Genomic DNA, 26840 nt, shown 5'->3' with positions numbered 1-26840 from the left:
AGTAGTGTTGTATTTTGCCAATCTTTAATGAAAGATGATAGCAATATTTATGAACATAATTAAGTAAGAAATTTATATTGTAACTACAACTTGCCACTAACAATCATTCTTTTCAGACCTAAATAGGATAACATTTGGATTTGACAATCATTTGTTTAGCTAAGGGTTTGTTATGTATGTTTGTATGATAGTGTCGGGTTGTATTTAGGGATTTGAGTTTAGAAAATTACCACCAAGAACTATTTAAAGAAATGGGATATTTTACAAAAAAAAAACATTTTAACTCCTCTGGATGTGCAATATCATGTAATATTTGAATAAGTAATAATTAAAGCTTAAAAATAAACTATGAAATTTTCATTATATTTGCATGTTAGTTGTGTTTATCGGTATCGATGGCCCATAATATTACTCCCATATATGACACTTATTGGTAAGTCACTTTTAGTATCGTTCCGAATCACGCAATAAAAACCTCAAGAAATATTTACAATTAAATAAAAAGAGGAAGTAGGGATAGTTAGCACCACGTTAGCGTTTAGGTATGGCCATACTCCATTTGCCCTGTGTGTAGTTTTTAATTATTATCAAGAATATTTATTTCCGGCGTGACGATGTCCGTATTAGGTAAATCTCACTGAATCACGTCGTCTGCCTACCCGAGTTAGAGTAGGCACTTATTTTGTACCTACTGTATTTAGTAAGCCTTCGCGATTTAGTTTGTCAACGTATAGATAATTATTAAAATCCTTATTTAAAATTACGCATCAAAATTTTTTGTAAATTACAAATACGACAATATTGACACAGCCTTTTTATGATTCTGGTGAGCTTTTAAGTTGTTCAAAATAATCACAAGTCTAAATATTACTTATGGATACCTAAGCGTAAGGAAGCGGTGATAGCCTAGTGGTTAGGACTACCTTCACTTCAGGGATCCAACTTCGAACCCTGGAACGCAAAACTTTTCAAGAAAAAGTCATGTGCATTTTCTGCGTTCTTCTCATGTTCTCAAAGGCGTAATGTCCAGGAGTCCTCACTTGTCCAATGCAAGGGTTGCCATTTTGTATAATCTTACAATAGTCTTATCTTAAAATAGTCTTTAATGAAATCTAAAAAAAATATAGTATAAGACGCCCCCTTAAAACGAATTATTTATGAATGCACACTTCGCATAGGTATTCCTTTAAGTAAGGTAATATTGATTACAGAAATGGAAAACTTCTCTGACAGAAGTATAACTCTAGCACCAAGTGATGACTTAAATTATTCGAAGTATTGGGTTAATCCTTGCATCGGTGCCGAGGTATTGAGGGGCAAAAAGTTAAGAGCACAAAAGTTGAAATCTGAACAAGTTGCACGTGAATACGATGTTGTGGATATAGATTTCGATAAGCCTTCATGTTCTACAAAAAGATTTCAAAGGTGATTAATTATTGCAAGACATTTACTTACATAAAATTGAATTGAGACGTTATTACTGGCAGATACTTAGTCTATCTTTATTCAATTATAAAAAGGTGTTACTAATTTAACACCCATTTAATTTTTGTGTGTCACCGTGCACACACACACATTGTTTTGGTAGTAGAACAGTAGTACACACATTTTTTTCATATTTCGCTTTACAATATCTAGCACCCATAACCTAACTCACATCTAACTACTAATATCACAAGGAATCGGCTAGTTGGGCATGACCAAAATTGGATCAAATTTGGTCATGAAAGTTTATATCCCAGTCGTTCTGCTACCGTTATGAAAAAGAAGAAAAGACACAAGAGTCCTTTAAGAGCATCTACTAGATTGAAAAATCAGCGAACTCATAATAAATGCCCAATAAGGATCGCCGAACTAGCTGTACCGACCAAGAGACTTTGCATAGAAACGTGGAGGAATAAAGGCGAAACTCTTCCTAGTTTCATGGTTTGTAAATAAGTAATGATATGATCTGGTAAATTTTAAATCCTCGCTATATCATAACAAAAGTAATTGCCTACTTACTTTCCTGAATGAAAAAATAGCTAAAGGTAATTAGTGCCAAAGAAAATGATACAGTAAACGATTATCTCAATCTAGGCGGCTACATATACCTTTGTTTCTAAAACCTAATTGTACATTCTTTACTTTTAAAGATAACCTTAAATATTAAATGAAAACAGGTAGAAAGACTACGGCAGTTAATTATGGATGAAAAACCTATAGTAAAAATAAATGAAGCCATAAACAGTTTCAAGAAGCGAAAACCACCAGGAAAGCCAAGGTGCTGATTATATCTTTCTTCTGAAAATATAAATTATGATCTAAATATTACTATCGAATATATTTTTAACAGGTCACAAAAAAAACAATATCCATACGTAAAAAATAAAAACTTGGACCAGATCATGTTATTATGTGCTTTCTTTGGATATAAGATATCAAGAAAATTGCTGTCACCTCTTAACATCGCACTTAATTCGCGGTAAATATTTTGAAGACGACATTTTCCAAATAATACATACATTTCAATTTTCACGGCACAATTTTATAATATTTCAGTCTAAAACCATTATCACGAATAGTAAGTGATGAGTTGACACTTATTTTATGCAATAACGGACGGCAATCGACCCAGCATATCAATAGTAACATTCAGACTGAATTAGCAGGCAAGGTTAGACGTTAAAATAACAATTAATTAATGACAATATTGTAGAAATATTTTTTTGTAAGGTTAAACAAATTGCACTTTGACATTGCGACATTGAAATTATATTGTTTGGCATTATTAAATAGGTGACAATATGGATAGCAAATATCCTCGACGACGCATCTTACAAGCTGTTACTAGAAGATTACCAAGGTATATTTTTTTCTAATAGTATGAATGATCATACTCAACCTCAGAATTAAGAATATACAGAAACCTTATATACGCCCATTATTAAAGCATCAAACACCACTTATTTCCATTTAGCAGTTGACAATAATTATTTCACCTCTAATGTACTAAATGTTTATCATAAAATGGGGAAAATGGGAAAATTTTGAGTATGAGTTTTGGTTTCATTTGTTTAGAATTAGCATATTTATCGCACTAGGTTAAGCCTGCAACGGTAAATTAAGTTTGATCAATAAATAAAAAAATAATTTACAAGTCTGACATAACCGTGAGTCTAAAATACTAAGATTATTTCAGAACTGAAAGAGCACGAAGGATTCGTCTGGGAAATAATTGATGACTTAGTTGACAATGTTGTGGTAAATATTGGTGACCATCAAATTATTAGCTTAATTTGTACTAGACTAGGTGTTATAATTCAAAGTAATAAAAAATATTGTGTTGTAGGTAATATCGAAACCTGAAAGTTTAGCCAGCTTGATTGAATCTACGAGTATATCAGAACTACCATCTGACTTATCTAATGAAGTAACTAATATTCAAAATAACGAGCAAAATATGGATATGAAAACTGAACTATCTGATAATGTACATGAAATACTCATGAGAATTATAGAAGTTGTTGTCCAAGATAAAAAAATAATAAGTGAAAGCCCCGAGCTAATAAAATTAAACGAAACTATTGAACTATCGGATATGAGTAATAACATTTCAAATAAACAAATGTTTGAAATAATTACTGAAGGCCACAGTAAGGTTCTTGAGTTACCGGTTGAAGAAAATAAGACACAGGTTCGAAATGAACACAATATTTACAAGCCGAGTGGAAGAAAAAGTAATGGTATCATGGATATGACGAATAAAGAACTAGAAAGTTATGATACGAAAGCTATTCTACTGGCTAAAGATATTGATACATTATCTACACCATCGTCAGATAATGCAAACGGTATAAACGAAAGGATAGATACAAATAAAAATAATCAAAGTTCTGATATGATTATAGAAACAGATAATGGCAATAATGCAAAAGAACTCCATGAGGACATGAGTGCTGGTAATATTGAACAAAAAGAAAACGGAGAGCGTCCGCCTATAATATTGTCAGCAAATATATATTTGGCAAAAGATAATATTTTTAAAAGGAGTAGCGAGGATATTATTAACCATGCAGAAACAATAGTTTGCAATACTTTGAATGGCATACACTTCGATGTAGCGAACGATGAAAATCAATTTGCCAAATTAACAGACGATACTCCTATTAAAGCTGAATTCATGAGTCCTGGTAATATTCAACAACAACTAAATGAAGAGCATCAGTCAGAAAAGCCATTTTGGGCAGATAAGTTGATCATTAAAAGCAGTAGCGAAGATGTTAACCATACAGTTAAAATAGATTATACTTCGGATAGTCATCACTACGAAGTAGCGGGTTATCAAAATCAATTAACTGAATTATCAACAGACACCCTTACTAAAGATGATAGAATAGATAAAAACACTACAAACAATGTTCATAACACCGCTAGCCAGATGGAAGCAATGGATTTCACTCCTGATGATAGCATTAAAAAAGTAAAATTTTCTGATATAAATATCGGTAATAACTGGAGTACATTTAGAGTTAAAAATATTACGTGCATTATCATTTTCGATTATGTTCTCTCTGATTTTCGTTGTAGACACCTTATATAATATTAACTTTTTCAGTTGTCAACGAAGGAAAGGAATTAAATAAAAAAAGTTCGATTATTAGCGATATCTCTACCTATAATGAGAGCGATACCAACAAAGTTCCAAGAGATGTCAGTATAAAATCTAACATTCGTTTCGCACCTCCAAATGCTTATTTGCTATGTACGTATTTTATCATCTATTAAATAAAAAACTTTGTTGTATTTTTTATGTTTGTTATCTCAGAACTCTGTCATTTATAAACCGATTTGAAAAACTATTTTTGATGTTTGAGACGGTATATGGTGTCCCATTCTCATCGAGTGGAGATCTATTGAAGGGATCCTCGAGAAATTGAGGGATCTCTTCAAATATTAAAGGGGAAAAGCACCATTTGGTCAAGTAAAACTGATGATGGAGAACGCGGATATGGTCACCGAAACTATACAATAATAAGTATTATACTGGTTGCGCTTCGATTATGATAATATAGAGTAGCAATTAATGCTCATCACAATAAAGGAGACATTCATTTATGATAAGTTAGATATTATTGCAAACATACCCACTAAAAGCGTAAAAAAATTATGTTGACAGAAAAGATCCTGTTTTTTATAAAACTTAAAAGCAAGAAATAAATATTTGTAATAGTCCAAGTAAGATGTACAAAACTACTTGTACTTTCCTTGCTTCTCTAACTTTCTACATTTTACTTGGCACCGACTTTAAATTGTAAAAAATATATTTAGTTATTTTTCAAATCGGTTTTTAAATGACAGAGTTCTACGTTAAAAAACATAAAAATAACAAACGAATTTGAGAATCTCCTCTTTTTTGGTAAGTCAGTTAATATCTGATATTTATCTGATATATTTAGATAAAGCAGATGAACCTTGGCCTGACAATTTACCTGTACCATCGGTAAAAGTAACTATGAGTGTGAGTAAGTCAGTATTGTCTTTAGGAAAGATAACGGAATTAGACGAAAAATATATGACACCACCACAAGAAAGAGATGATATATTTCATGAAAAAAGCAAAGAACCTATAAGTACTTCAGAACAGCAACTCCAAAATATTAACGATCTACTGATTGAAAGTGAGAACACAGAAACGGAGCATTTCCGTTCATTTCTTGGAAGCGAGCATTGTATAGAATCTCATTGGAATTTCGAAGATACCAACAACATAACAAACGATCCTGCACTCTCATCCGATCATCCCTCAGACATACTAGATGAAAAAATTGGAACAGTAAAGGAAATTTCGACAGATTCAATGTTTAAAGATAAAAAAAATTATGTAACAATCTCTTCGGGAGATCCCTCAGTTATTATTGAAGACCACAAAAGGACCTTAAGACAGACGTTTCTCCCAAGAATGACTATTGTTCGCTTACCTTTTATTAACATTAGTCCAAAAACATTTGAAAAGATCCCGTTTAATAAGGAAAAAATAGTACAAACAGATAAAACGATTCTGAAGAACCTTGAGCTTAGTGAGTAATTATTGCTGTTATAGTAGATAGATAATTACTACGATGTAGAATACATACGACTCTTAACAATAATTGAAAATGATGATTAAAATACGTATTATCAAAATTAAGAATAACGGTAAAGTTTATAAAAGCCTGATAAATGTGCAGCAGATTGGAAATTTAAATTTAGTAATTTGTTACAGAATTATTTCCTATTTTCAACGTTTCAAATTCAACGTTTGAGAATAAAGATAGTGCAGGTATGAGCATTAAAACTGTTCGGAAAATTAAATAATACTAAGTATGTTTTTTTCGTACCTATAGTTCCTACTATTCATACAATTCATGCTACAGCTGAATATCAAATAAACAAGACTGAAGTTAATAAATGGTGCCAAGGACTGAAGAACGTTATTAAAAATTTGGAGATGTGGTCATCTTGGGTAGAAAACACGTGTGCTTATATATTGTTTTTAAAAAATAACGGTAAATTTATACCCCTTGTGTATGCATTATTACAAGAATAAGAGTAGTTAATAATTAAACAATTTATATGACCAGAATTACAAGGCCGAAAAATAATACGAAATTCGCAAAAGTGGATTAATCTGAAATCAGATGTAAACTTGGACGCAGCGTTGTGGTTCAAATTAGGCAGCGAGCTTCAAAATGGACTGCTGAGTTATAAAAACTACTATGAAAATACTAGGGTAAGAATTTTAAATAGCTATATTCTACAATACACATACTCGATATTTACAAGTCAACCGCCAACTATTTAGTCGTCCTTAGTACAAAATAGGTTCGCAGTTTAAGGCTGCAAAAGTAACAAAATTTGTCCATGCAAATATAATAAATTCCACTCACGAACTCTTGTAGATAATCTATGCTTGATACCCATATAAAGGGAAGATCCAAAGTTAAATACAATTAAAAATCAGTTGACATATTTAGTGTGGCAATAAATAATAGATTCTGATAATTGCATTCCGTATCGCGCTTTGTTGCGTCAATATGTTCTTGGGATATGTCATGTACATTCAAATTAATCGCATCTGAAGAATATGAATTGATCATTAAAGTATTGCCCGTAAAAGTCGATATGTATTTGTTGGGTTACTATAGATAGAACTCTGCGATTCTCTTCCCAGCTTATAGCTCTGCCTTTACTACTTTTTGTTAAGACACACCATGTGCGTGAAAAATGCGAGTCTAACCGCTCGGAGCCGAACTGTTACACGACACGCAAACGCACGTAACCATAGCACAAGATTTGCTCGTTCACTACGAGGACCAACCTGAGTAAAATAGATCTTATTTGGATTAAGTTAAAGCTCAAATTTGCCTACAAATCTTCAGTTTCGCTTTTGACAGAACGTATGTAAAACAAAAATCAGAAGTACAGAATTTGAGACTCAATACCCGTTTTCACTAACAACGATCAAGGCAATGTCTAAGGAGACTCCTAGGCATGCATCAACCGTTCACCTAAGGGTTGGTAAAACTTTTTTTATAGACATCGCCTAAATCAGTAGGCGTATTATATAGGTGATGCCTAGGTTTAGTGAAAACGGTCACAAAACGAGTAACATTAGGTCCATTTTAATTTGGCGATACAGAGTTTAATACTCGCAAACCACTCCTCTATTGCGAGCGAGTAAATCTTGTACTAAGGCTACTGAACGCAATAGCGTGATTCGTGTGTGCGTGCGTTGAAAGCTTTACAATTATTACGAAGTCCCTGTAGATAGATAACCTAAAAGTGTCGAGCTGGATCAAGTCTATATAGACTTGATCTGTATAAACATTTATATCAAGTGTGAAAATCAAAAATACACCGTGCAATGTTATATTTTATTATAACAAGCTAATTTAGCAGTTTCATATATTTGTATAATAATATAATTTTCCTTACTCACTAACTTTTTATAAATACTTGGTAGGTAATTAATTACAGAGTGTCCAACAATTATGAGCATCTGAATTCCGCTTCTCTATAAGCATTTTCGAATAATTTATATCACTTACTGAATTTATATTTTCAACTATGTAATAAAGAACGAAGAAAGTTTAGTCAAGCTTTTCTCAATTTCATTAAAAATTAAATCACCATGAGAAAATTTAAATCTGGATTACATTTCTTAAAAATTCATTTAATTCGATCACTTAAAATGAACACTGATTTGATTAAAATCATATTTCCTTATATAAGAATCGCGACAAGCAGCTAAGATCCATTTTCCATTAAAAGCTATATCCCTTATTCCATCACAATCCGATCCGGTCAGCTGAACCCTCACGGCAGCAAATTCGTCTTTTATTGATATGACAACGCAGTTTCCATCTTGCCTTCCTATTGCGAACAAGTGATTCGACAACGTTGCCATACAAAAAACAGGACTCGCCGATTCGTGTATTTCTTTTATTACTGTACCATCTTGTAGATTGAGAAGTACAAGCTGAAAAAGTTTGTCAGTTATGTAGTATTGTAGTGAACTATGCCCCAATATGCAAATGACTAATTAGTTTCCCCCTTTTTATGGACAGTCTTGAACCTCTAATTGCGCGACATAGTTATCTAGACTTCTAAATCTGTACTATTATAAAGCTGAATAGGTTGTTTGGTTAAACACACAAACCTCAGGAACTACTGATTTGAATTGGAGAAATATTTTTGTGTTGCATAGTCTATATTGATAAAGGCTACAGGCTATATACAATCATGCAACAACCATTATAGCATATGTCTTTCTTTTAAGATTGACTCATAAGTGGGGGGATTTAAAGTCATAAAAACAATCGGTCTGTGTCTAAACAGATTTAATATTGAAACTTATTAAGTTCAGGATGCATTAAGAAAATTCTCTTACCTTTCCATCTTCGCACCCCATGACAATGGTTTGATCAACAATAGTACATGCATTACATGCAGATGTCATTTCTTTCCTAAATATGTCTTGCCTTTTCCCCACATGTGAACATATGATAAATCCATTCTCACACCCTACTACTAGGGCCTTATTTCCTGTTTCTACCTGTAAAATTATATAATTTTTTGAAATAAAAGATTCATATAGTTTAGGTAAATTACCCAAACTATATGAATCTTCCTTGTTCCTTGAATGTTGTATAGTTCAATGGTATTTTATGTACAGCATTATTAAAAAGACAGGGCAAGGCTCCTCTCAATATGAGAAGGTCTGTTATCAAACAACACCGCAAAGTGAATTGGTAGACTTCACATGCCCTGAAGGAGATAATGGAGAACTCTCAGGCATGCAGATTTCCTCACGATGTTTTCTTCACAGTGAAAGCAAGTGATATTTAATTGCAAAAATAAAAAAAGCACATAAATCTAAAAAGTTATAGGTGCATACTGGGAATTGAATTCAGTCTCCCCATACGGGGAGCGGATGCTCTAAGCGGTAGGCAGTAGGCTATCACCCCTTGAAATTATGATTGATAACACCATGATTTTATGTATGCTTACATGTAAATATTTACACAATGTTTGAGTCTCTGAATTTACGGATTTAAATATCTATAGAAAGGAAACAGATTGTAAATAGCACAGGAAAAATGTTCTGCTGATTACTTCTTCCAAAAGTTTCATAACACACTACTCTTAACCTAAGATCAATTAATGAATATGTAGACAGCTTAAATTAAGTATTATTCATATGATAAATCTGATAAATTACCTCCCTTTCATTCTCAATTTCCACTTCATCAGTAGTCACTGCAATAGCACAACAATTAATGGGTCCATGTCCTTCAATTATATTATCCAGGCACTGTGACTCACCAATATCCCATAATTTTGCAAAACCATCTCTGAAAGATTATTATTAAATTTTTTGATTTAAAAATGAAACAGAATGTGTGTATCTGTTTGTGTGTGAGAGAGTGTGAGTGTAGGTGCGTGCGCGTGTAGGTTGGTGCGTGTGTAGATGCGTGCGTGAAAAGGTGCGTGCGTGAAAAGGTGCGAGCGTGAGTGGGTGCATGCGTGCTTGCATGTCTGTCTGTCGGTCTGTAGCATCGTAGCTTACATACGGATGATTTTAATTTGTTTGAAAGGTGCAAGTATTAGTTAGGAGTGTTTTTAGCAATGTTTGATGAAAATCGGGCCAAGATGGCAGCCGCCATAAAAAGGTGGATTACATATTTCTTAAAACTTCCATTTATATACTCCATTAAAACCAATGAAAGGGTTTGACTAGTTGAATACTGTACACTATATTAAAATATGGAGTCTTCTTAAATTTTTAATTTAAACATAATTACTATATGTTTAGTACAAACAAAAACAAAAATACATGTGGGTATATATCTGCTATGGACAACTTTATGTTGTCTTTTAATTACTGCCGTTATTCTGAATGGCTGAACGTACTTATGGCATATTTTTACTTGGACGAAAGGTAGTTTTATGACTGTGCATTGTGCAATTAGTTTATTTTCACTTACTTGCTTACAGAGATTACATTCCTGCCTTTTTCAACTATGCAAACATCAGGAACTGACATAGTGTGACCTTTTAATGTTACTGGGTTTATTCCAGACTCAGCAGACCAGATCCTGCAAGAACCATCTGCCCCAGAGGAAATCACGACAATACCAGAGGGGAAAAACCTGCACTTGTAAATTGGACCACCATGGCCATCCAAATCCAAAAGTGCTTCATCTGTGAAGAAAATGTTACAGTCAGCACAGACCGAGAGTAAAAAATTGCTATCACCAGTCAGACACTCAAACTTTGCCTTTGGGGCAGCACCTATTGCAATAACAATAAAAGTAAATTTTAGGAGTCTCACAGGGTGCATGGTAGTACCATTACACCCTACCTACCATTTGTATTCTACTCTGAGCACTAATGATATTTAATTGAGTTTAATCATGAATTTTTGCCACTTGTTTTTATAGAATATTCTGCAAATAGGTAAACAAAGTTAAACTGTGCTCATTTGTACAATATATGATTTCTTTATTGGGCCAATAGCATAAAATTTAAATGTATAATATACAAGTTAAACCTTATTGTCTAAATAATAACTATGTTGCATTATTTACGAGTTTATTAACTAATTTTGAATGTTTTTTTTTTTTTTTTTAATAAACATTTTAGTGGCATTTCCCAAATTCCAATATGGCAAAGCTGAAATCTCAAAATTGCCACTTCACATTTCATTAGCTATGTAACCACTTTTAGATGCCACAATGTCAACCCAGTTAATGTTATCAAAGGCATGTGAAGTCCACCAGCACATGGTTAGAGTGGTGGACTATCGCCTGAAGTGAGATATTCTGGTGAGATTTAAGCAGGTAATAAGTTAATAATAATGAATATTGATTGGAATATAAATAAGCTTACTTGTTCTTGTGTCCCACACTAAAAGCTTATCTTCCTCACATGAAGACACAGCCAATGCATTTTCGGCCAATGCAACAGATAACACAGCCTTCTTATGTACATTATGCGCCTTAGTTGCTGCTACGAAGGCTATCTTCAACCCAGATTCCATATGTTTTAAAACTAAGCATAGATTAGACTGCGAAATGAATTGATATGCCTCAGATAGATTTATTTTTATTTTCCTTTCAGTTTTGTTTAGAGTGGTCCATACTTTGTCATGAACACTGTTAGTGTTTAAATATTTGGCTGATATCCATACTTCATCATTTGGCAACCTGATAGATACAGAATAATAATTGTAAACTTCATAAAAAAAGTTAGGTTTAAAATAATAATATTTGATTAGGTTAATTGGGTAAATGTGTGTTATAATTATTCGAAAACTACTTTCAGTTTAAAAAATAATGATCTAATAGTTAAAAATACCTTAGAATTTCGTGCCAGTCCCATTGTATAGTAACCACCGGCATTAAATTAGACATAGTTTTTTCTAGTTAGTACGAAAGAAGACACTCGAAGTTCCCGTTTCTTACTATATTTATAAATATTGTTTTACTCCGAATGTTCAACCTAGGTGCTAAAATAATAAATTAGATACAAGAGTGAACACAAGAAAAAATTTGAAATTTCCTCGAGTCATTTTAAAACATAAACAACCACCATTTTTTTTTCAGACGTCAGTTCACAGAATAGTATTACTCGAGCGTTACTATAACACAGGTTACAATTGAGCACTATAGTTGCGCCAAGTTTCAAGTTTAACAGCTGAGTAACCGACCTACTTCAGTGAGCTAATTGACATTTTTCCATCTTATTGACAAAGCCTCTAAATTCCTCAGTTCCTCATACACAGCAGCTAGGAGTTTATTAATAGACAACGTTAAAGTGTGCAACATTTTTTTTTAATTCAAAAATATATCTGCATCCAAAGTCAAAGTCAAAGTCAAAAATATCTTTATTCAAGTAGGCCCATAGGTGGCACTTTTGATGCGTACATAAGAATTACACGGTAGTGAGATGATGGCGATAAGCACATTCGTAAACTTAAAACTAAAGCTACGAGGGTTCCAAACGCGTCCTGATCTAAGACCCCACAACAAACTTAGCCGGGTGTTTTTTTTGTTATCACCAGCTCACAATGTCATTTAAAATTATAAGAAGAGCAACCTGGTTAGAGCAATAATTTACACCCAAGCTTTTTTATCGATTACGTAGTCCTTTATACTATAATAGGACTTTTCTATAAGCTTACGTTTAATGCAAACTTTGAACTTTTTAAGAGACATCTCCAGGATGTCAATTAGTAGTTTATTGTAGAATTGCATGCAATTTCCTTTAAACGAATTATGAATTTTATGTGACTACACTGTCATTATTTTAAAATCTTTAAATTTATCTCTCAATGACCCATTTTGTAGATCGAACGAACAGCCCTCTTCTGTAATATCAGCAGCATTACCCCATAGTAAAATTCCATATGACATAATGCTGTGAAAGTAACTAAAATATACCAGTCTAGCAGTTTCTACGTCGGTCATATGGCGTATCTTCTTTACCGCATAGGCAGCAGAACTAAGCCTGTTCGATAATTTTTTTACATGAGGGCCCCATTGAAGTTTAGAATCAAACATTATTCCCAGAAAAACTGTCGTATCCTCCAGTTTCAGTTCCTCATTATTAAGTAGTTCAGTGGTTTTCACGTGTTTAACATTAGGTAAAGTAAATTTTATACACTTGGTTTTTTTTCCGTTAAGAACCAAATTATTAGCTTCAAACCACTGTACCACTTTAGCGAGAGAGTTGTTTACGTCGTCAAAAGCTAATCCACGTCGATTTATTTTAAAAGTCAGTGATGTATCATCGGCAAACTGAACTATCCCGTGTTTGTCCTTGGCAAGGTAAGGAAGGTCATTAATGTAAATAAGGAACAGAAATGGTCCTTATATAGACCCCTGTGGGACACCTATTTTCACAAGTGATCCATTAGACCGTTTTCCATTTACTTTCTAAATTCTATCGCGTAGATAGTTACTCATTAAGTCTAGAGCTACACCCTGAATTCCATAGTGGTGTAGTTTCCTAACTAACGTTTCGTGTTGAACACAATCAAACTCCTTAGATAAGTCACAGGCTCCCAGGCTTCAAATATGTTTTGTATTAGCTCAACCTGCGTCGATTATCGAGCGACCCCGTGTGAAACCGAATTGCTTAATATGAAGTAAATTATACTTATGAAAATGGTCAAGTAATTGATATAAAATGAGTTTTTCAAAGATTTTACTGAAAGTGAGTAGTACGGATACTGGTCTAAAGTTAGTGGGGTCAGAATTACTACCCGATTTAAACAATGGAACTATTTAACTAAGTTTCATTAAGTCAGGAAACACGCTACAATCTATACAATTATTAAATATTAAGGCTGAATCGGGTGCAACAATATCAATTAATGATTTGACAACGTTTACAGAAATGCCCCACAGATCATTTGTTTTTTATTAATTAATAATTTAAAGGGTTCAATAACGTCAGAGCCACTAACATGACCGATTTTAAAAGAATGGTTAAACTCAGGCACATTTTCCTGTAATAGAGAGAGAGAGCCATATTATAAAGAATTTCAAGTTGTTAAAATTGAAAAAAATCTAAAAGCCTGTGATAGTGATGTCTGTGACATTATAAACACAATTGCCACCTTACTTATCCATAATTTTTCCAAATTTAATGAAAAATGGAAAACTTATTCCTGTATTTAAAGCTGGAAATAAAAAAGACCTAAATAATTACAGGCCGATTACAGTCTTACCAGCACTTAGTCAGATCTTAATTATACATATTAAGTATAATTTTTATATCTTAATTATATAAAAAATTATACTTAATAAACTATTGAATAATTTCATTTCAATCATGTCAAAAACCTTCTTCATCCGGAACAATATGGCTTCACCCAAGGTCGTAGCACAACGGATATGGGTGCTAAACTTATTAAAAATGTTTATGACGCGTGCGAAAGTTCGCAGAGTGCCATTGATGTTTATTGTGATCTATCCAAGGCATTCGATTGCGTTGAACATAAAACCTTATTACTTAAACTAAGCCACTACGGCATCAAAAATGATGCACTTAATTTGATCTTAGTGATAGAACACAAAGGGTATGCATAAAATATATAAAGTCTCAGGGTACATCAACCTTAATAGGCGTCCCACAGGGCTCAATTTTGGGTCCTTTTCTATTTTAAGTGTATATAAATGATCTCCCACACAATGTCAATAACACTTGTAACATTGTACTGTTTGCAAATGTCACATCTTTCATATTTAAGACTGAAAGAAGTAAAGACAATTCTGACGATGTAAGCAGTGCTATGTCGCATGTATCTCACTGGTTTACTGTTAATAACTTATTTTGTATGGAATTTATGTGATCAAATTAAAAGAAAGTTGATAAAAAAAGTAATCATAAATGGAGAATCATTAAAAATGGAGAAATCCACAGTTTTTCTCTTAGTTACCATGGATTGTAAGCTAAAGTGGGATGCCCATATCAAGACACTAGCGGAAAAGCTCAGCTTAGCTGAGTTGTCAGAAAAATTAGATAGTTATCAGATGTTAACTCTGCTAGGCTTGTTTATTTTGCATACTTCCATAGTGTAATGTCGTATTAGAACCTGTTATGGAGCAGAGCTGCTTATATAGAAACTAGATTTATACTACAGAAAAGAGTTGTGCGACCGATATATAAACTTATATCATGCGAATTCCTTTGTGCCAAATTTGAAGAAATAGGTAAACTCACAGTAGCCTCACAATATATTTATAATAATATAATCTTTTTTAATACAACACATAAGTAATTTTAAAAAAAAAGTCGATGTAAACAATCGACCTACTAGGAACGGACGGATAAGTGATATCTGCATATCATCTGAGAAAAGTACAGAAATCATTTGGTGCGATGGGTATATGCTTTTATAACATGATACCCAAGTTATTAGATCTACCTTTTCCTAAGTTTAAACAATATATTATCAAAACACATTTAACCAATCGTGGTTACTACACGATTGTTGAATTCTTTACCAACAACGCTGCTTGGAAGCAGGCCACTCCGCTCTCATAATTCAATCATCTTAACAATTTTTCTAAAATGAAGTTGGGAAAGAGCAATATACTGAGTTTCTTGCCGGCTCTTCTCAGTGGAATCTGCCTTCCAAACCGGTGTTGTTAGAGTCACTAGACACAAACAGACTGACTTGACGTTTCAAAAGTGTTAGTTTTACGTTAGTGATAAATATTTTCAGCCCCTACAATAGGTTTTACCTAGGAAATAGGCTTATATTACCTGTTGTCAAAAGTAATTTTCGGTGTATGAAAAATAAGACCAGATGGACAGCAGCACACAGTTAATAATGCAGACACCATTGAACACACATTTTGACATTTAGATATGGCTTTACGGTGATTTACCTCTGCTTACAGGAAAGAAACAGGAAAAAAACAACTCATTTTGTCTTTGACATGGACATTTGACATTTGACTCGAAGTGAAGTGGGCGAATTAATGTTTTGTTCACAGACCAGTAAATAAATATATATATTTTGTTTTTTGCTTTGATTCCATGATTGAGGAAAATTATTCTTATAAATAAATGAATTGCTAAAATAAACATTCTTTACTAGAAAAGTTATGTCATTTAATCTTAGTTTCTATTGTGAAAATGCATTTTTCTATTCCTGATTTGCAACAATTTCGCGACGATAATGGAATCACTTACACGGTAAATATTTTTAATAATCACTTCATATTTATAGAAGTTTCCTCGGCGTCAATTTTTTATACTATCATTAAAATATTGCTTCAGTATGTAAGACATATTTTTATTTTTTGTATTGCATGTTAATTTAATATTTTTTTTTATTTTGAAGGGCTTCAACATCTATATTGATGGGTTTTTTCACTGTACTGCTCGGTACAAGCAACTGCTCAGCCTACATGAGCAATTGCAGGCTCAGTTTCAACATATCAAATTACCACAATTTCCGCCTAAGAAATTATTTTTAACAAATTCTCAACTAGATGAGAGACGAATTCTGCTAGAAAAATATGTTCAATCAGGTAATGTATCATAATATTACAGAGTGATTCAAACCCCAGCACACACCACTAACTTTGTAAAGTTGTCTGCTTCTGAAATATAAATATCACTTGCTGTAAGGGTGAAGGAAAGCAAAGTGAGAAAATCTGCATGCTAGAAAGCTCTCCATTATGTTCTGAAGAATGTGTGAAGTCCATCAATCCACACTTGGCTAGTGTAACTATAGCCTAAACCCTTCTCACCTAAGCCCTATTATGGGCTGTTAATTGGTTGATAATAATGATGGCACATAATTTCTACACCAGTGTTAATAGTTTTTGGATAATTATAAAATTTAGACATAATATTATTGGTTTATCATTTCCACTGTATAAATGTTATAGGATATTTATTATCTATTTATGTGACATATGAATGCTTTATTTTTTTAGTTGGACAGAATCCAGTATTTGCAAATTCAGGTATTCTGATTACATTCCTTTTTTCGGCTCAACAAGAAACACATTCCGTAAGAGTCCATGTAGTGGACATAGAAATATCACTAATGAATGGGTATAGAATACCTCTGTCTGTGTCATCCACAGACTCCTCCAGTACTGTTTTAGATATTGCTTGTAATTATGTGAACTTATCAAAAGACTTTACAAAATATTTCTCTTTATACCTTTTTAATTGGAGCTGTGCTAAAGATTGCCAACCTTGTATGAAGAAATTAGAGGATTATGAATCTCCATATATTTCTCAAAAATATGTCAGGCCTGAAGACAAGATTGTTTTAAGAAAAAGGTAGGGTATATCATTTTATCTTTTAATCATCATAATAATTATTTAAATTATTAAAACCAACCACTCCCTAATGATATTATAAGATTATCTGAATGGTAGCATCACTAAAAGGCAAACTTATAAAACTTCACTTTGCCTGTTTGAATTGTAAAATAAAATGTGTAATTATTATTTTAGGTTACCTTTGTACAACCTAAAATTGGTTTCATTAAAATAGCAGGGCAATGCAATCAATTAATTAATTTTATTGATCCTAAAAGTAGAAAATAAAAACGGAGGTTTTATATAGTTTTTGTGAGACTTTTTTTTTTATATAACATATAGTATTACTATGCAAAAATAAAACAATATATTAAACATCTTTAATTTTATTTTTACATATCAGAACAGAATAACATATCAGTACTATTATTTCTTTTTCAGCTACTGGGACCCATGTTATGATATTGATCTAATGATTGACAGAGTACCATTAGATTTATTATATCTACAACTTATAGAGGAATTAGATTTGAATTGGATGACAGCAGATTCAGAAACTAAAGAGATCCTGTCCTCATATGAAGCAAAGAAACAAAAGAGAGAGGTAATTTGTAGCTAACTAGAGTATTCTGAAACCCTTGATACTTTAATTTTAAGTTAACAAATACAAAATATTATCATCATAGCCAAACAACAATGGGAAAAGCAAGCAATGGATATAGCAACTTTTATTTATGTAACTAGAGAAGCTGGTGAACTTTGTACCACCTGAAAGCTAGCCATTGAAAGTAATACAATTCCTCTACAATTACAAATTTCCTGATTATTCGACTGTTGCTATGGTTTTTTCCTAAACAGAATTAAGGTAAAAAAATCCTTAAAAAAAATTCAATTTTCTCATTTACGAGTTTTTGCGAGAAACTGGGAGTTCACCTGAGTATCCCTACTCCTCTTATGATATGTGTAAAGGATGCTGCAACAAAGAAAACAAACCCACTTCAGTAGTAGTAGTAGAGCTGTGACAGAGCTTGTCCAGGGAAGTTCTATAGCCATGCTTATTTTTATTTTTTTAGTTATTTAAACTCTTTATTTGTACACCACTACACAGTTAGGAAAATAAAGGACGAATAGAGAGAAACACAAAAACTGGAGAAGAATACAAAAGACGGCCTTATCGCTTAAAAGCGATCTCTGCCAGGCAACCTTAGGATTAGGATAACAAGAGCGAGAACAAGGTGGTGTATTTTTGACGCTAAGCAGCAATGTTGCAAATCTGTTTTCCGGTCTGAATTACGTGGTTGCCATTGCAATTATGGGCCATTAATAATTACTATACTAATAAATTTGAATAAAAAATTATTAAATTTGTTGTAATAGAATTGTTTTTTCCCTAATAGAAAAAAAATTCGTCCATGTCAATCTGGGCAATATCTCTAAGCAGAAAGTCACATTGACCTGGAACTCTACCACTGCATGAAAAAAATTTAAGAATATGAGGCTAAAGCATAAAATACACTTGTTTATTATTAATATTAAAAATATTTTCTTATTTCTACACTACGCTACAAGAAAATATTCTAGAAACCTAAAATATACTAGAGTCTAGACTCAAGTGTATGTTTGAATATTCATCAATAACAAAAGGATTTTCTTACATATTCTTTAATCATGTAGGCCTGTCACATACACTTATGAAGAGTTCATACATATATATGTTAACATAATTGTGTAAAGGTGATAACTATCTTCGACGACTTAAACCTAAAGCTACGATGGTTCCAAACGCGCCATTGTCTAAGAAAAGCCCACAACAAACTTAGCCTGGTATTTTTTTTTGTTATCATCATCTCACAGTCAATTCACATTTGGCTATGAAATTAGAGCAATTCACACCCAAGCTTTTTCATCGTTTAAGTAATCCTTAATATTGCAATTGGATTTTCCCATAACCTTACGTTTTACTTTTTCCTGTAATGACAAAAATGTAAGATGAGAATAAATAAATAAATAAATATAAAGTTTGAACTTGTTCAGAGACATCACAGATATTTCATTTGTTAATTTGTTATATACCCTTGAATGAATGATTAATTTTATGTATCCTAGTAAAGTGAACATCATTGTGCAGTTTAATAGGGTTAAAATTCAGTTTCTTTTTAAATTGTGTTATATTTTTTTTTACATAAATTAAATTTTCAAAAATGTACTGACCATACACCATCATTATTTTAACTTCTTCAAATTTATCCCTTAAAGACTCTTGGGCCAATTTTATATATTGCACGAAAGGACCTCTTCTCCAGCACGAAAATAGTGAACAGCAGCATTACCCCATAATAAAATACCGTAGGACATAATGAGGTGAAAGTAACTAAAATACACAAGCCTAGCAGTTTCTATATCTGTCACATGACTCATCTTTTTGACCGCGTAAGCGGCAGAGCTAAGTATGTTCGAGAAATGATGTATATGTGGGCCCCATTAAAGTTAAGCATCTAACGTTGTTCCTAGAAAGATTGTCGTATCTACCAGATCCAAATCCTCATTACTAAGTTGTACAACGGTTTTTACTTGTTTAACATTGGGTAATGTGAATTTAATATATTTAGTTTTTTTTCCGTTAAGAGCTAAATTATTAGCCTCAAACCAATGTACAATTGTAGCGAGACATTTGTTTACATTGTCTTGATTAGATTCACGTCTTTCAATTTTAAAGGTCAGTGATGTCTTATCAGCAAACAAAACTATCCCGTTATTGTCCTTAGCAATAGAAGATTTTATGAATGTAAATGAGAAACTAAAAAGGTCCTTATATAGATCCCTGAGGGACTCCTATTTTCTGAAATGACCCCTTAGACCGCTTTCCGTTCAAGTAAACTTTTTGAACTCTATAATTATTTGAAAACATATTATTCTTGTTCACTACATACATTAAAAGTAATTTTTAACAAGTCATATTATTTACAATGAATGCCATGTGTATTTAATGTACTGGGGGCATGTGGTGCGTTATTCAAGTAATTGATATCATACTTAATGGCTGTTTTGATGAATGCCCCTCGTCACTGGGATGATTCAATAACAAATGAGTTCATACATTACACACATCTGCTATTTACATTTAGTAATGTCATATAGAAAGGAAATACATACCGAATTCTAGAGTCTAGACAGAGCAAATATAACATGTAACCGCTTAAGAATGCTACTTTAACAATCTTTTTTTTTATAATTGACGAATAAAGCAGATGACGCATCTGATTGTAAGTGGAAATCCATCGCCTATAAACAGAGTAACGCACCGCAGAACATGTAAAAAAAGTCCTCCAAATGTGGACGTCACCCTGCGTCCGTCAACCTGAGACGGATATGTCAAGCCTCATATACCTGTAATTAAACACAGTACAGGAACACAGAAATGCATCTTGGCGGCAGTAGTAAACATGGCGATATAACTTCCCTGGACGGGCTCTGTTACAAAAAGCTCTAACTACTACTAGAAATCAAGCGCGAATGAATTAGCACCGCTTTATTACTTTCCAGTACATCGAATTAGCGAGAACTCTAAGCTACTACAGCAGTATACCGGCCGGTGACGCAGTAACGGACGCGGTGAATGTAGGCGAGCCTAACAGTGCCACCATACGCGTACGGGTCTCTCTCGCATCCAAAGAGCTGACTCTGGCGAGTGTGACCAATCCGAGTCACGAACAACGGTATAAAGTCACGAGGATGAGGTGCTGGCGGATAACAACTTTGCACAATGTAAGTTTAATACACATTTAGTCTGAGAGACTGAAGTGTGACAAGACACTGCATTACTATTCCGACGTCACGCCACTTGTGTTAACACATGTCTAACTGATATCGGAACATTCTCAGAAGTTGATGACTTTACAAGGCACAATTATTGTTTGCAGCTTAATGTTTAGTGTAAATATACAACGTGTAACTGAATTACGAAATACTGTTGAAGGGTGCATAAGTATGTTTCATAAGGAATCGCCCTGTGAAAATATTAAATCAAAAGAAACATATTTATTTTACCATACAAACTAATTCAAAACATTCAAAGTGTTTACTTATGACAACCCTATTGACGATAAAAGACCGACACGCGCTTAATACCTACGCTACACTACGCAACGCCTACCTCATAAAGTTACAGGAGTGACTTTGTTTTTATTTTGCATGTACTGTTTGGTCTGCATCCGATATCTTTCAGTGAAAACTATGGCAGTAATTTATAAAAAAAAACTTAGCGCAAGAAAGAGGAGATTCCTCTATCGATGTATGCGTTTTATAATAGGTTAACGGTTTTTTGACAGTTGGAGCGAACGCAGACAAACGGGGATGATTCCCTTCTCGATGAGCCCAGTAAAAACTTCGAACTATCATTTGAATATCTGCTTAGCAAAGAAAACTTGGTTTGGGTGACGCTTCGGACGGAACATGCTATATTTATAAGTGTGTGTTTACAGGTAACGATAAAAATTAAAGAAATATAGTGTAAATATAGTTTGATTTATAAATTTAAGATTCACTTCCATGTGGTAGACAAAAAACTAATAAAAATAAAAAATTATCGTTGGATTTGTTTGTTGATGCTTAATATACGAAAATATTTGGTGGTATACCAGTAGTTTAAATTCATCACATGAAAGTAGCTAGTAATGATTTTTTTCTTGTTTCTAGTCAATAGTGGACGAGTTGATGCGTCAAAAGAACGGAGAAGGTCCGACGTCACCGCGATGCAAGCGCGCTAGTCTCGCGTACCTTCGACGTGACGGCTCGACGCATCTAATCACTCCGTCCTCCTCTAGCGACACACTGAGCTCTGTGGTGAGTCACTTTTGTTTTTTTTGGCGATACGACCTCAACAGTTCAACTGTGAGTTGATGCATCCGAAGAACGAGAAAAGTCAAACATTGCCGCAGTGGAAGCGTGGCATTTCACGGCGAAAGCGTACTCTGAATTTTCTCAGAATAAACAAAGTCTTAAGACGAGACAGATATGTTTCATACATAACTTTGTCTAATTCTAACTTTCAACTTAACTAAGTCCGACCAATATCAAAGGAAAATATCTTAGCCCTAAACCGAATCAGGTGTGAATATCGCAGATAAGCGCTTTGTAATGGAAAACATCATTCCCTTGACCTATAATTCTACAGCTACGTTTTTTTTTTTTTTATGATTTAATTTATTTTATTTTTAGAACGGTGACTCCTCCGGCAGTTCTAGAGAAATATTCTCGGTTCAGAAACTCACAGAGAAGTTCGCGTCTGTCGCGTTCAAATCCGGAAAAGATTGTGTGGAAAACAACGCATTCGAAGCTATTGGTGATGAAGAACTGTAAATGCTAGAAATATGTGATACAAAGTAGCCTGAGAATAAATTTGGCTGTATATCGCGTTCGAATTAACTGTACACAGTGCTTTTAGTATAATATTTTAAAAGTAACGTCAAGAGTAAAAAAGGAAGTATGTACCCTGTTTGTAAAGCTTAAATATGCCTACAATTCTACAGCAAGTGCTCTGGGCAGAGTACAAAATAGTATCACAGAGTTTGCGACCATAAACTAAGTACAGTACGATTCAAACGTAAATGCGCCCCTGAAGTTTGCGCACGACGTTGCGTGACGTGCGACCACACACATTTAAGTGTCCGGTGTAGCGGGGAGGGTAACAGCGCACGTCTGCTAACTTCACGCAGACGCATTTAATTTTGAATCGTACTGTACATTAGGTCTATTTTGCCTTGAACCTTTCGGTTCTCGAAAGCGACTCTACTATTGAGTATCCGATGAAATGACAAATAGAATACGATGCCTCTTCTTGGTTCTAAACTAAGCTGTAAGGGAAACGAGTTGTTGAGTCTAATAAGCCCATGCTATAAAAACAAATAGACAAAATTTATGTGTTATTAATAAATTACATGTACACCCCAAATTGTATAAAATGTGAATTGTATTAAGTATTACATTTTTTGTACTTTAGTTTAATGTGCAATAAAAGCGTATTCATTCATTCAATATGCAGATTGTACATCTTACATACTTCAGTTCAAACAAACAGATACAGACGTTTGACACACACACTAAGACAAAACACAAGGTCATCCTAATCATCTCATGAAAATGGTATTCTGTCACGAGTCTCAATTAAACATTTAGGGCCTTATTATAAAGTCAGGATAGTTATGCAGTGTTTTGTTACAAAACAGACAGCACCTTTTATATGTCAGAGCGTAAAAAAATACAGCATATACAAACGTTATGCCACCTTAATAATAACATACTGAGAGCATACCTACATACTTTAGTTCAAATTATCTATTACATAACAAGTGTAAGTCTCAAAATATAAGTATTTTTTGTTCCACAATCAGAAGTGTACAGTTAGTTCGTCCCGTATATAAGTCACAAGCTAGGTAGACATTAGCAACACACGAGAAGCCACAAGCTGTTCTAAAGAAATTTTTAGTATTTTTGGGCTTCCCAACTGGTGTGAGATAATCAGCACCACAGCCTGTGATGTTATCATTGTTTAACTCTCAGCGCTATAGCCTTTACTACCGCCTTGATTTTATTTCCCAAATTAGTACACTTGTATCATAATGTAATTATTAACTAGTCTTCTTACTCTATTCAAATATTTCCCAAAGAACCAAGGTCACCAGAAAAAATATTGCCAATTAAATTTATACTTACTCTCATTTTATCTTGAAGATGTACATAATTATTGATGTTTATACACTTTATCCTTTTAATATAAATGTTTTAATAAAAAATTATGGCTATGCTATTTATAATTCTTTTGATATATTTGGCAATCTTGTCCTGGCCATACACTTGCCATGCCATAATTTCATAAGTGAAATAAAATATATTTATTGTGTTAAAATTCTAGGAGAATAGAAAATTAAAATAAATAAATAATAAAACAAAATATTAACAAAATTTTTAAATTTTATTATGATACTGATTAATCTGTAAGGAGAACCAATATGTAAATAATTGTATTACATAGAAGACTTATTTTATTTCGGCCAAAAATAGTTTAAGAAAATATATACAATTCATTTTTTTTATCTAAAAAGATCAAATAATGAAGATATTATTAGTTACTTTCATTCATTTTATTAGAAATTATAGAATATAATTAAATATATAAACAGTAGTATTGTGAATAAATAAATATTTTCAATAATTCACCGTTAGATAGATATATAGCCTCAACAAATATTTATACCACACCAACAAAGGCGTGCAGCTAAGCGATTTATCGTTCCAGTACGATGCCGCGTAGAAATCGATTAGGGGTATGGGTTTAATAAAACTAATGAGTTTAATAGACTACATCATCAGTTACCAGCAAGTGAGATTGCAGTTAGTAGATAACTTTAGTGGAATAAAATAAAAAATATCCATTCATCCATTTATTTTGATAAAGCAGAAAAGCAGGTGTTCAGTTAATTTGAGATTATATATCTTACCCTGTGTGTTTAGCCTGTCACCACAGTCACATGGCACAGGGATGATGGAATCGGAAGGCGGGTGATAAGATAGCTGTTACAGTTATTGAGGATCAATATAATTTTCGTTAATAAAAGGTTAAAGAAGGTATACAGAGCATTAAAATCTTATTTCAATTAATGAAATTATTTTCGGTTTTTATAATTCACTCAAAAAAAAGCTAGAAAAAAGGTTTAATTGGGTGTCTGTCAACATGAATGCAAGCTATTACCATTTTAATACTGTCATAGTACATAAAAGTTTCTATAATTGGCTATAGGGGAGACCCATAATAAATTTTCAACTATTCAAACTTGCTAATAATAGAATAGTGGATATCTACTAATAAATAGGAGTACAACTTATTTTGTCCCCTTCCACATTGCATAGGTTCTTACTAATTTAGACCTATTATGAGAGATATGTAAATTTCCCGAGGTTGGTCTTCCAACTTCTAGTTGTAGATTACAGTGAAAATTTCTTATTGGAATTGAAAGGGTGTAGTGCATTTATATCTAATACCTTCGATACTGGCTATCATAATGGAATGGTAACCATCAACTGGGATTGAAGCCCTGCATAGCAAAGTCTCTAAGTTAATAATTGTATTTATGTTCTAAGAAACAAACATCTACTCATTAGTGAAAATGTAGCCAGTTATTTGGCAAACCTTGTTTTAATAATATAATTTTTAAGAAAATCAATATTTTACGATTAGGGACCATTTTTGTATTTCATTTAAATTTAAACTTCAAGTCAAGGGATTCACCCATCTTAAATTTGAACTGGCAGGTATGCACATGCTTGTCAGTTATATTTAGGTTGGGTGCTTACCTATTAATCTGCTTCTTTGGCCATAACTTGCATGCCATAATTTTATTCATGTTTTAAAGAGGAATGTTTCTTTTAATAAAACATTTTTACAACTAAAATGTTTTTATTTAATCTTTAAAAAAAGAATATAAAAAGGTTTCATTTATAGCAATTATGAATTATTTTAAAACAATTATTGATGCTTGTCAAATAACTGCATTGCAACAATTCTATAGGTTATAACCCATAATATAATGAATCACTAAGAATTATAGCTATAGCATCCAGGAAAATATGCCTCATTAATCTGCATTTTAAATGTGTTGTTAATCAAGAGTAAATTAACACAAAGAAAATTGAATAAAGGCTAGGTTTATTAAATAATGATAATAATATTAACATAACACTAGGAACCTAATATTCCTTCTCCCATGCTTCACGCTCTAATCTTTCCTTCTTGACTTGTTCAACAATTGGTGTGAGGTAAAGTTTGTCCTCTTCATATTTGGTCCACTCCTCTTTAGGCAGAATGGTCTTTTGCATGGATAACTGCATGGCGCGCACCATCCGGAAGTTACGCTCATCTACCACATGAGCAGGAAGACGGCGTAAAGCTTCCTGGACATCTTCATTCTCATACAAACAGTCATCACGCTGTAGGCCTAAAATTATATCTTTGGTTTAAGTTCATTGCTAATACAGTGAGAATATACGAGATGACATCTACTACGCTCCGTTTTAGCTTATTTAATATATTAGAAATTACATAAACACTTTGAAATGCAATGAAAATGATCCACCAGTTGTTTTTCTAGTTTTGCGGACACTAACTTTCGGAACCTAAATTTTACATAATTGCAATGTTAAGTCATATGACTACGTACCGTATTTATTAAATCCTGAAAGATTATAAGCCCACTTGCTTAAGCTGCCTGAAAAAAATAAAGTTATGTAATAACTAAATTGAAATAAGGAATAGTATGAATTATAGGTTGAATAGACCACTTACTGCGAAGTACAGCCGTAGTTCTTAATGCCATTTCGTATGAATTGTGTTTTTAGGGAGTATTTTTATATGAAACAATTATCCAGCAAAAATCACGCAATTTCAGAAATTATACTACAGGGTACAGATTAGTAATAACTAATTACGTCAAGTGCTAACTGTCAAAATCAAAGAGAATATCATAAAT

At 32.9% G+C, this 26840-nt stretch overlaps 5 protein-coding genes across 6 annotated transcripts; 3 read left to right on the top strand and 2 right to left on the bottom strand.

Moving 5' to 3' along the window:
* Window positions 1-725: 725 nt before the first annotated feature.
* On the top strand, window positions 726-3472 carry LOC120630750 (the record flags this gene model as incomplete). Its single annotated transcript, XM_039900055.1, has 9 exons — window positions 726-826; window positions 1212-1425; window positions 1680-1926; window positions 2163-2263; window positions 2336-2464; window positions 2542-2656; window positions 2779-2845; window positions 3182-3243; window positions 3332-3472. Coding segments are annotated over exons 2-9 (1074 nt in total), but the record flags the coding sequence as incomplete, so codon positions are not given.
* Window positions 3455-6745, top strand: LOC120631376. The gene is made up of 5 exons (XM_039900915.1): window positions 3455-4462; window positions 4598-4744; window positions 5439-6059; window positions 6366-6527; window positions 6603-6745. Exons 1-2 carry the CDS (start codon window positions 3488-3490, stop codon window positions 4619-4621), a joined length of 999 nt encoding a protein of 332 aa, XP_039756849.1. The 5' UTR covers window positions 3455-3487; the 3' UTR covers window positions 4622-4744; window positions 5439-6059; window positions 6366-6527; window positions 6603-6745.
* Window positions 6746-8157: 1412 nt separating this feature from the next.
* On the bottom strand, window positions 8158-12185 carry LOC120629422 (proteasomal ATPase-associated factor 1). Of its 2 annotated transcripts, XM_039898374.1 has the most exons (7): window positions 12115-12185; window positions 11881-12031; window positions 11413-11729; window positions 10509-10725; window positions 9743-9875; window positions 8912-9076; window positions 8158-8500 (listed from the first exon to the last, which is right to left on the bottom strand). In XM_039898374.1, the coding sequence occupies exons 2-7, from the start codon at window positions 11934-11936 to the stop codon at window positions 8204-8206; spliced, it is 1185 nt and encodes a 394-aa protein (XP_039754308.1). In that variant the 5' UTR covers window positions 11937-12031; window positions 12115-12185; the 3' UTR covers window positions 8158-8203. The 2 variants fall into 2 exon arrangements, with proteins under 2 accessions (XP_039754308.1, XP_039754301.1); XM_039898367.1 differs by lacking the exon at window positions 12115-12185 and having other exon boundaries at window positions 11881-12097.
* LOC120629413 (sorting nexin-17) lies at window positions 10704-24237 on the top strand. Its single transcript, XM_039898356.1, has 10 exons — window positions 10704-10761; window positions 11251-11363; window positions 15936-16233; window positions 16382-16571; window positions 16983-17337; window positions 17761-17923; window positions 20863-21084; window positions 21648-21800; window positions 22015-22161; window positions 22537-24237. Exons 3-10 carry the CDS (start codon window positions 16174-16176, stop codon window positions 22675-22677), a joined length of 1431 nt encoding a protein of 476 aa, XP_039754290.1. The 5' UTR covers window positions 10704-10761; window positions 11251-11363; window positions 15936-16173; the 3' UTR covers window positions 22678-24237.
* A 1766-nt stretch (window positions 24238-26003) lies between these two features.
* LOC120633384 (cytochrome b-c1 complex subunit 7-like) lies at window positions 26004-26804 on the bottom strand. The gene is made up of 3 exons (XM_039903590.1): window positions 26657-26804; window positions 26532-26579; window positions 26004-26309 (listed from the first exon to the last, which is right to left on the bottom strand). The coding sequence occupies exons 1-3, from the start codon at window positions 26685-26687 to the stop codon at window positions 26062-26064; spliced, it is 327 nt and encodes a 108-aa protein (XP_039759524.1). The 5' UTR covers window positions 26688-26804; the 3' UTR covers window positions 26004-26061.
* Window positions 26805-26840: the final 36 nt, after the last annotated feature.

Source organism: Pararge aegeria, chromosome 2 (assembly GCF_905163445.1).
Source record: "Pararge aegeria chromosome 2, ilParAegt1.1, whole genome shotgun sequence".
Lineage (NCBI taxonomy): Eukaryota > Metazoa > Arthropoda > Insecta > Lepidoptera > Nymphalidae > Pararge > Pararge aegeria.
The sequence above is the reverse complement of the archived record's forward strand: the minus strand, read 5'-3'. Positions and strand labels throughout refer to the sequence as shown.

What these genes read in the sequence shown, in the direction of transcription:
- LOC120631376 (XM_039900915.1), top strand. Translation starts at nt 3,488, where the DNA reads ATGAGAATTATAGAAGTTGTTGTCCAAGATAAAAAAATAATAAGTGAA. An exon ending in CTGATGATAGCATTAAAAAA is followed by an intron (nt 4,463 to 4,597) that starts GTAAAATTTTCT and finishes TAACTTTTTCAG; the next exon opens with TTGTCAACGAAGGAAAGGAA.
- LOC120629422 (XM_039898374.1), bottom strand. Translation starts at nt 11,936, where the DNA reads ATGTCTAATTTAATGCCGGTGGTTACTATACAATGGGACTGGCACGAA. An exon ending in GACTGGCACGAAATTCTAAG is followed by an intron (nt 11,730 to 11,880) that starts GTATTTTTAACT and finishes TGTATCTATCAG; the next exon opens with GTTGCCAAATGATGAAGTAT. An exon ending in TGGGGTGCGAAGATGGAAAG is followed by an intron (nt 8,501 to 8,911) that starts GTAAGAGAATTT and finishes AAACTTTTTCAG; the next exon opens with CTTGTACTTCTCAATCTACA.
- LOC120629413 (XM_039898356.1), top strand. Translation starts at nt 16,174, where the DNA reads ATGCATTTTTCTATTCCTGATTTGCAACAATTTCGCGACGATAATGGA. An exon ending in ATAATGGAATCACTTACACG is followed by an intron (nt 16,234 to 16,381) that starts GTAAATATTTTT and finishes TTTATTTTGAAG; the next exon opens with GGCTTCAACATCTATATTGA. An exon ending in AAGATTGTTTTAAGAAAAAG is followed by an intron (nt 17,338 to 17,760) that starts GTAGGGTATATC and finishes TTTCTTTTTCAG; the next exon opens with CTACTGGGACCCATGTTATG.
- LOC120633384 (XM_039903590.1), bottom strand. Translation starts at nt 26,687, where the DNA reads ATGGCATTAAGAACTACGGCTGTACTTCGCA. An exon ending in AACTACGGCTGTACTTCGCA is followed by an intron (nt 26,580 to 26,656) that starts GTAAGTGGTCTA and finishes TATTTTTTTCAG; the next exon opens with GCAGCTTAAGCAAGTGGGCT. An exon ending in TTCAGGATTTAATAAATACG is followed by an intron (nt 26,310 to 26,531) that starts GTACGTAGTCAT and finishes ATATAATTTTAG; the next exon opens with GCCTACAGCGTGATGACTGT.